Source organism: Dromaius novaehollandiae, unplaced genomic scaffold, assembly GCF_036370855.1.
Source record: "Dromaius novaehollandiae isolate bDroNov1 unplaced genomic scaffold, bDroNov1.hap1 HAP1_SCAFFOLD_27, whole genome shotgun sequence".
Taxonomy (NCBI): Eukaryota; Metazoa; Chordata; class Aves; order Casuariiformes; family Dromaiidae; genus Dromaius; species Dromaius novaehollandiae.
This window is the reverse complement of record NW_026991415.1, coordinates 4,163,326-4,172,380: the sequence shown is the minus strand read 5'-3', so window position 1 is coordinate 4,172,380 and position 9,055 is coordinate 4,163,326. Positions and strand designations below refer to the sequence as shown.

Sequence of the window (9,055 nt, the reverse complement as noted above, 5' to 3'; positions counted from 1 at the left end):
CAACCTTAGGCAACCTGAGGCAGTCTGTGGATCAAAGACCCCGGTTCCTATGGGGAGACTTTAATCTTCCTGACATTCCCTGGGAGGGCAATGCAGCAGGGTACAAACCATCCAGGAGGATTAACATTCATTAATATGAATGTTTTCCTGTGATGAAATAGTGGAACAACAGGGAAGAAGAAGTGGGAGAAAAAATACTGATCTGCCCTTGACCTTGTGTTTCCACTGCTCTGTCTATTAGGCTATGGATGTAACCTCAGTGATCTCTCACATATTTCCACATGTCCTGATTAAATTGGTCATTTCTAAAGGCATCTTTGCATCAGACTCTCTGGACTTATGCACTTTCCATAGTTTTCCAGTTGTCCTCCTCCCCTTGCTCTGTATCCATTCAGATACCTCTCAACTCTCCAGTTGCTGCTCTGAGCTTCTGGGAGTCTGAAGCTTGCCTCGTCTTTCAGCAGTCTCATTGTCTCTTTAGCCAGCTCCTTTGTTCTGTTTCTTGTCTGCTCTTTCCTATCTGTCTGTCGAAAATATTTCAAGGAAGGTTATGTCTTGTGGGCACTGGAGGCAGCTTGGACTTAACACTTGAGGACAGTCTCTTTTATTAAACTGTTTCAATTTTTTTTTTTTTTTTCTATTAAGAAGAACACCTCTGTGTCTGTTTGCAGCTAGTTCTCTATGGAAAGCAGGTGGGAATTGGTGCACATGAGCTGTAACATTCAGCTACAGACTTGAGAGGAAAAAGCTTAGATTTTACCAAGAGTGCTCTAAGTCCCCAGTGGCTGATGAGGGAACTGTCAGGGCTGGAGAGCTGGGGAGGAAGGTTGTCCATACATGTCTCCTATCAAAAACACTGCTTGTCCTACATGTCCAGTCTTCATTCGGAGACCCAGTGGGTCAGTATGAATTGGAGAATGTGGGTATCGCTTATTCCAATAACTGAAGAATAAAGAAAGCTTAAGAAGCAAACATCTTTCCTTTTCAGGTGCTCATTGAAATCTGCCTAATTTCAATACACACCTGAAAACTTTCTAATTAGCCACATAAGACTGGAAGAACTGAAGAAAATTACGGAAAGAGGCATGGCTCCTTAGGCGTTTTTGCATTTTAATGACCCCTTGGGTGTATCTGGTGCTGAGCCCATGAAACACAGATGCTGAGAAGAGACTGAAGAAATCTCTCAAGAAGTTAAAGTCAGAAGCAAATCCCAAGTTTCTTGGAGCGTTAACAGGTCCCACTGAGGGCAGTTACCAACAAAGTCTCCCCAGGGGCTGATTAGAGCACAAAGTTGGAGGCCCTGATTGCAGGCAGGCAAAGGCAATGTGCAGGTTGCTCAGATGCTGAGTCAACCTTGATGTGTGTTATCAAGCAGAGCAGCCAGGCACTGACACCCAGCACCTCGGTAGGGTGATGCTTTCCATCCTGCATTGCTCAGGGCTCTTCCTGGGGGCAGTGTGTGGGTGGGGGTGTGCAATGCCAACTGCAGGACCATGATACGGCACCTGCTGGGCTCCCAAGGGACAAGGAGGCAGCAAGGCCACAGTGCTTTAAGGAATGGTGTCTTCCCGTGGGCTTTGGTGGCAGAGACACCAGCCATAGCCAAGAGGACAAAGACCTTGCTGTGTTGGGAGGTTTCATCCTTGGCAGTGCCCTCGGCCACCTCCACCACAGCCTGCCTTATGCTTTCCCACGCCTGTGCCTGTTTCCTTGCATACTGTAGACACCCAGCCTGCTTCCCCACCTTGCTCTTGCCCGGGGATCTCCCTACATCTCCTGATGTCTTGCTCTCCTTACTTGCTTTCCCTTGAAACACAAAGCCAGGGACTGAACACGTATTCCCTCTCGGTATCCTGTAGCACCACAACACTGCCCTACGAGTGACATTTCCTTTTCCTAATGTCACATCTAAACCCCGCAAGCTGCTGTTCGTGGCTTTTTCTCCTTCTCATGCTGCTTCCCACCACCAAGAAGATCTCCATCATCTCTGAAACCACCCTTCAAGCAGTCACAGCCTCCTGCTCTGCTGCCTTTTGCCTGCACTTCAGCAGGATAAAGAAGCCCAGGTCCCTCAACCCCTCCTCACAGATGGGATTACTCCCATCTAGCCACAGGACTTGACACTTCTCTTATAAATCTTCATGAGGTTTCTGTTGTCAGAATCACCTGAGTTTCTCAAGAGCCTTCTGGACTAAAGTTCATCTGTGTCAAAATGAAAAAAACAAAGCAAAACAACGCCCCCAAACTAAGCCAAAAGAGCACCAATGAGTTAAGGGTAAGCAGGGGTGGGGTGGGCTGTATGGGAACAATCAGAATGGTAAAAGATACAAATTCAGAAGGATAGAAAATAGAAAAGAAAAAGGAAATAAAAAGTGGAGCAAAGGATGAATCAGGCCTGTTTGGGGGATTCCTGCCAAGAAGCCCTGCATCTGAGTCATTCTGCCTGGAGGAGGACAAGAGAGCTGGCCTGCTTCCACTGTCACAGGGAACCTGTGTGCTTTGCCTGACATCAGGAAGAGAAGATCGAGAGTGGGAAGAATCACAGACTCCTTCAGGGTGGAGGAGGGGACCTCAGGAGGTCTCTAGCCCAGTCTCCTTGCTCCCAGCAGGGTCAGCTCTGGGGTCAGACTGGGTTGCTCTGGCCTTCATCCAGTCTGGTCTTGGAAACCTCCAAGGCAGGAGACTGCACAGCCTCTCTGGGCAACCACTTCCAAAGCTTGACCATCCGCATAGTGGAAAAGCTTTTCCTTATCTCCTGCATGGATGTCTCTTCTTTCAGCCATTGCCCATTGCCTCTTGTCCTCCCACTGTACACCCTGGTCAAGAGCCTGACTCCATGTTGTTGATGACCTCCTCATAGCCATTGGAAGGCTGCTGTGAGATCCCTCCAAAGCCATCTCTTCTGCAAGTTGAACCAGCCCCATTTCCTCACAGAGCAAGTGCTCCAGCTCCCTGACTACTGTGAGGGCCCTTGGCCAAACTCGCTCCATGTTATCAGCTTCTTTCTTTTTGTGGGAACTCAACACTGGATGCAATGTTCTAGATGTGGTCTAATGAATACTGACTAGAAGGTGATCATTCTCTTGACCTCCTGGCTGTGCTCCTGCTCAGACAGCCCATGATGCTTCTGGCCTTCCTTGTGGCCCAGGAACGCTGCTGGCTCATGGCGAACAAACTGGGTGAGAGGCAGCCAATATGCTCAAAGACAGGGCAACCATCAAGAGGGACCTCAAAAGTCTTGACAAACAGGTAGCATGAAAATGCATGAAATTCAATAGATGCCAAATCCTGCCTCTGGGAACTAAAAAAACCTGTTGCAACAACAAAGGCTGGGGACAGATTACAGGGAGCAGCAATGGCTGGCTGCTCCCAAAGGCATGGCATGCTGGGAGCCAAGTGTGATAACATGGTTGAAAGGGCAGAGGCTCCACCAGCCTGGGCCCAGCCCCACCAAACCCAAACAAGGTGAGCAGGGAAGACCTGGAAATGGTAGCCAGGTTCAGCCAAGACTCCAGATCATCACGCAAGTTCTCGGTGACAAGGCAGGTCTGAGGTCAAGCTGGGAACACAAGTCACCCAATCAAAATCAGGTCCAATGAGAGTAACCTGAGTCAGACAAAGCCCCATAATTGTGGGACAGGTCCATAGAGATTAGGCATGTCCAAGGTCAAGCTGGGAAGTCAGGCCAGGAGTCAGAGTCTGGATCAACAGGGCCCATGGCCAGGAACAGGCATACCTATAACACAGCTGCAGAGAGGCATACCTGCAATGCAGCTCAAGATGGGACTGAAGACTCAGAACTGAGCTTAAATGGGTTCCTGGGCCTTTGAGAGGTGGTGCATGTGGAAGCCCCTGGTGAGTCTGTTAGGGGGCCTGTGAAGGCCTGTTATTGGCCCCAAAGCCCTGACAACAGCCTGGCCAGGAGCAGCTCTGTGGAAAAGGGCCTGGGGATGCTGCTGCACAGCCAAGTGAATGTGAGCCAGCAATGTGCCCTGGCAGTGAGAAAGGCCAACAGCCTCCTGGGCTGTGTGCACAGGAGCATGGCCAGCAGATCAAGGAGAGCGAGCACCCCCCAGTGCTCCTTAGACCACATCTAGAGTGCCACGTCCAGTGTTGGGTCCCAAATAAAGACGACAACATACTGGGGCCAATTCAGTACAAGGCCATCAGGATGCTCAGGAAGCTGCCGCACAAACTTCTGTGTCTATGAAGCCAGCCACTCCTGCCTTCCAGCCAGGGTAGAGGCCAAGGAGGCTCCAACAGGACTGAGTGGAATCCTGCCCTGTGGCACCCATCGGTGCGACAACAGGAGCAAAGGAGATCTCTGAGAACCTCTGAGATAAGAGAGAGGGACAGAAACCAGGAGGAAATATCAGTAGCTCTGCTCCCTTCAGTCCCTCACACACCAGGCCCCTGTGTCTCAGGGAGAGGTTTGGGGGCCCTCTCCCTTCAGGGGAAGGAGCCTGGCACCCAAGGGGGATTCACCCATTCCCCCAGGGAAGTCTCCATGGCTGGGAGAAATACCAGGGGCTCGGCCTTTTCCTCCCCACACACCATTGTGGGAGGCTGGAGGGACCAGCTCAGGCCATCAGGGCCCTCTAAACCTGAGTGAGTCAGTGAACAGACAGTTGCCTGCAGGGAGGTGAGGGGAATCCCATTCATGGGATCTCTCCTGGCTCTGTGTCATGACTTAGGAGGAGGCCTGATGATTGTGCTGCCTCAGTTTCCTTTTCAAAGGAGCATGTCCCAGAGTTTGAGTGACCAGAATTATGGGGAAAGCTGTATGTCAGAAGTGTTTGCAAAGTTTCCAGCAGTTCAGAGGTTTCAGTCTCCTTTGAGGGCCAGTTATGCCTTGCTTGCTCCCTGTAGTCACTGGGGAGAGATGATCTGCAGCAGGAACCTTCAGAGACTCATTAGTGCTATAAACCCCAGGACAATCTGGAGGGCTGGGGCATTCAGCTCCTGCTGGAGACTCTCTATAGGAGCTGCTGAAGGAGGACAGAAAGCGCAGAGCAGTGCCTGATCCTCAGATCAGGGTTTGCAGAGAGCTCAGGGAAGACAAGGACACGTTGGAGAAGAGGCAGAGGATCAGATCCCTCACCTTGATCATCACTTCCTGGCACCATCAGCACTGAGGTCATCACCTCATCCTGAGGACTGCAGGTTTGTGTTGTGCCTTCTGAGTCAGGGCTGTTCTTTCTTAGCTGATGAGGCTTTGCATGGTGGTATCTATGAGTGAGAAAGGTGACGGGCATATCCCTTCCCGGGTGTCTTCTACTCCAGCTCCCTCTTCCCTCCACACATTTCTTCTGATGCCCTTGTTAGCTGAGCAGAGTCCTGGGGAGCTTGCTGGTGGGTGTGGAGTTAGAGTTGTGCCTTTGCTGGCCCTGAGCCTGCCCAGAGTCCTGACAAGGGGCACCCCCACCTCACTTGGGAGGTAGGATCCGGGTAGAGGACTGTGCTTCTCAGGCAGGGACCTTCCCTGGCTGTGCACACAGCCATGTCCTGGGCATTCTCCACAAACAGGAGGGTAACGATGCTCCTTCCCAATCTCACCCACCGCTCACCATGGAAGCACCCACCCCTTCTCCTAGCAAGGCTGTTCAGGGAGCCCCATGAGCACAGCTGGCAGTGCTGAGGTCCAGCTGCTGGACTGTGCCATGAGGCATCTGGCATGATGTACTCGCATAAAGGGATTTTCTTGCCTGGTTGGGATTGGGCTTGCTATTTGGAATAACTTTGGGTGTAGGAGAGACACTGTCATGGTCTGAGTGAATGCTTTCTCTCCTATACCTCCACCCCAAGAGGGAAATGAGCACCTCTGTGGGGCAGCTTACCTCTGTGGTTCTCCTAGGAGGCCCTTCTCTGTTGATGCATGGTTTAACTCTCTCTAGTTCCCTCCTTTCACTAGTCATGGAGGTCAGTAAGAGAATACAAATGCAGTCAGAGAAGTGTCAGAGTCATGTTGTCTCTGACAGAAACTGTCTTCATGATTATTCTATACAAGAAACAAATAAATAAACAAAGGCTCTTTCTCATAGGTGTCCTTGCTGGCAAAGAGGAGTGAGGAAGCTGAGGTGCTACAGGGAGAAAGGGGAATGGGAGAATTGCACATCGTCAATGGAGTTTGTCCTGCTGGGAATGGGGAATTTGCCCTCGCTCCAGACACCACTCTTCGTCCTCTTGTTTATGATCTACTTGGTAACGATGGTTGGGAACATCCTCATTGTTGCGTTGGTGGTGGCAGACTGGCACCTGCACACCCCCATGTACTTTTTCCTCAGCAATCTCTCCTCGTTGGAGATCTGCTACAGCTCCACGATCCTGCCCCAGCTGCTGGCCAGCTTCCTGACTGGGGCCAGGACCATCTCTGCTCAGGGCTGTATTGTACAATTCTATTTTTTTGCCTCTTTTGTGGTTACCGAGTCTTATCTGCTGGCAGTTATGTCCCACGATCGGTACTTGGCCATATGCCAGCCCCTGCTCTGTGCAAGCATCATGACCTGGAAGGTCTCTCTACAGCTGGCAGCAGCGTCTTGGCTAGTGGGATTGCTAATCTCCACAGTAGTCATTTCTTTCATATCTGAGTTGAAGTTCTGTGGCCCCAATGCAATTAATCACTTCTTCTGTGATTTTAAACCATTGCTGGAGCTTGCCTGCAGTGACACCCGGGTGGTTACAATAGTAACTTTCTTCCTATCTTTCCTGGATTTAGTCTTCCCTTTCCTGTTCACAGTGGCCTCCTACATGTGCATCATAGCTGCCATCCTGAGGATCCCGTCCAGCGTGGGCAGGCAGAAGGCCTTCTCCACCTGCTCCTCCCACCTCACTGTTGTCAATGTTTTCTATGGCACCCTCATCATTGTCTACATGCTGCCCAGAACCCCCCAGCTGAGGCAGCTCAACAAAGTGTTCTCCTTTTCCTACACCGTCCTCACACCCCTGGTCAATCCCCTCATCTACAGCCTGCGGAACAGGGAGGTCAGGGAGGCCCTGAGAAATGCACTCAGGAAAGCTCTGGCCTGCACCTAGAGCTCATAGCGGTTGTGCGCTACTACATGCAAAACACTGCTGGTTCTGTAAGGTAGTCAAATCAGCACAGGTAATAATATGCTGCATAGTAGCTATCCCTTCAGAAGAACATGGCACTGAGAATTGTTTTCAGAAAGCAGAAGGGAAGAGAGTACAGATTTCCTTCAGCAATTAAAGGCATGGGTTAGAAGGGAGTGGAAATAACGTCCCTTTCTTGGTGCTTCCTTTCCAGACAATAAAGTCGTGTTGCCGTATGTGGGAAATGTTGCAATGGTGTCATTTTCTTTTCCTGTGGTGACAGGGGATTCATCTGGGGTGGAATCTGAGAGAACAGGGAGGGAGAGCGGGAGTGGCAGTACTTTCCTGACTGGGGGTTCCTCAGGTGGGAGCCATCTCCCTCTGCTGTGAACATTTCCAGGGTAGAGGTCATTGCCTCAGCCCACAGCCCTTGTTACTCTTCTGTCCAGTGGAAATGCAGATACTGCTAGAGCTGCCCAAGCACATGCTGGTGTCTCCTGTCACTTGTGATGGCCTTGAGTCTCCCAGATATCTGAGGTTCCTGGCAGACAGTGCGGGGAAATAGTGAAGGGACTTGTTGGGACTGGTGCTGTAAATGGATGCTGTAGGCACACCTCAGGGCATCTGAAAGGGTCCTCAATACCATGCATTGGCAAGAGCACTCGTGCCTGCAGGCAGGGACTCAGTGCCAGCCTGTCTGTGATTCAGCCCTTCCTGAGTGCAATTCAAAATTGATTGATACTGATTTTTATATATATATGTATGTGTGTGAGAGAGAGAGAGAGAGAGAGAGAGAGAAAGATATTCAAAAGCCATCTGGACAGGGTCCTGGGCAATGTGCTCTAGGTGACCCTGCTTGAGCAGGGGGCTTGGACTAGATGATCTCCAGAGGTCCCTTCCAATCTCAACCATTCTGTAATTCTGTGATTCTGAGAGGGGAGGGGAGAGGAGAGGCAGGCAAGAGGGAGCTGCAGGGGAAGGTGTCAGGGCTGGGCTGTACGTAGTGAGGTCACTTGTGCTGCAGGATGCTGATTGGTGAGGAGCATCAGGCAGCCATGGTGAGGTGCTCAAGTGAAGGGCGAGGGGCAGCCCAGGAGGGCAGAGAGGTTGTGGGAGGGCCAAGGCAGAAGCAGGTGAAGATGGCCGAAGCTTGTCTGCCCCTCACACTGTCATCTCCTGCTGCTCGTCCACGTAGACAGCAAAGGCACTGCCCAGGGAGACTTGCAAAGCATCAAGAAGGACTACCTGGGTCTGGGGGTGATGATCAGGGGACCTGGGGGGCCCAGGTGGTTTTCTCTTTGATCCTGCTGGTGAGGGCAAAGGGCTTGAGGAGGTGGGGACAGATCCTGTGGGCCAACAACTGTTGCACAGCTGGTGTCAGCAACAGGACTTTGGTTTTTATGACCATGGGGCCCTCTTTGCTCAGAAGAGATAGGGTCAGCCTGAACAAGCAGGGCAGAAGCATCTTTGCTGACAGCCTGGCAAACCTGGTAAGGAGATGGTTCCACTGGGAACGACCAGAGGGAGAGGATGACCAACAGTCAGTAAAGCCACAGCAATAGGCACGCTGGCCAGTGTGTCCAGGGGAGAGCTCTGGGAGCCAGGACACATCCTAGGAACCCACTGCCTTCACCAGCAGAAAAGACACAAAATGCAGTCCATCCTTCTCCTTGAGAGAGAAGCCAGAGGAGCCCTCTCCAGCCCCAGATGATCTGAGAGCAGGACTGCTGGTGGCCAGAGGTCATGAAATTCAGCAGAAATGACCAGCTCCAGCCTTGGGTGAGACAGAAAAGCAGGTTTCCTTGTTCTGTGAGGAAACTGCTTTGAAGCAGTCCCTCAGGTCATCACCCCTGCTAGAGCAAAGAAAAGCACGTTGGTGCCCATTGGCCTCCAGGGCAGGTGTGCCTGTGCTGCCCCGCCTCATGTGCTCACCTGGTTGCCCAATTGTGATGTCACAGTCTCTGATGTCACAGTTACTGGTGACCATGGAGGAGATGGTCAGGCT

The 9,055-nt window shown here is 51.4% G+C and overlaps 1 protein-coding gene across 1 annotated transcript; it reads left to right on the top strand.

Moving 5' to 3' along the window:
* Positions 1–1,557: 1,557 nt before the first annotated feature.
* LOC135326416 (olfactory receptor 5B21-like) lies at positions 1,558–8,851 on the top strand (the record flags this gene model as incomplete). The annotated part of the gene is made up of 3 exons (XM_064504304.1): positions 1,558–1,570; positions 6,095–7,010; positions 8,836–8,851. Coding segments are annotated over exons 1-3 (945 nt in total), but the record flags the coding sequence as incomplete, so codon positions are not given.
* Positions 8,852–9,055: the final 204 nt, after the last annotated feature.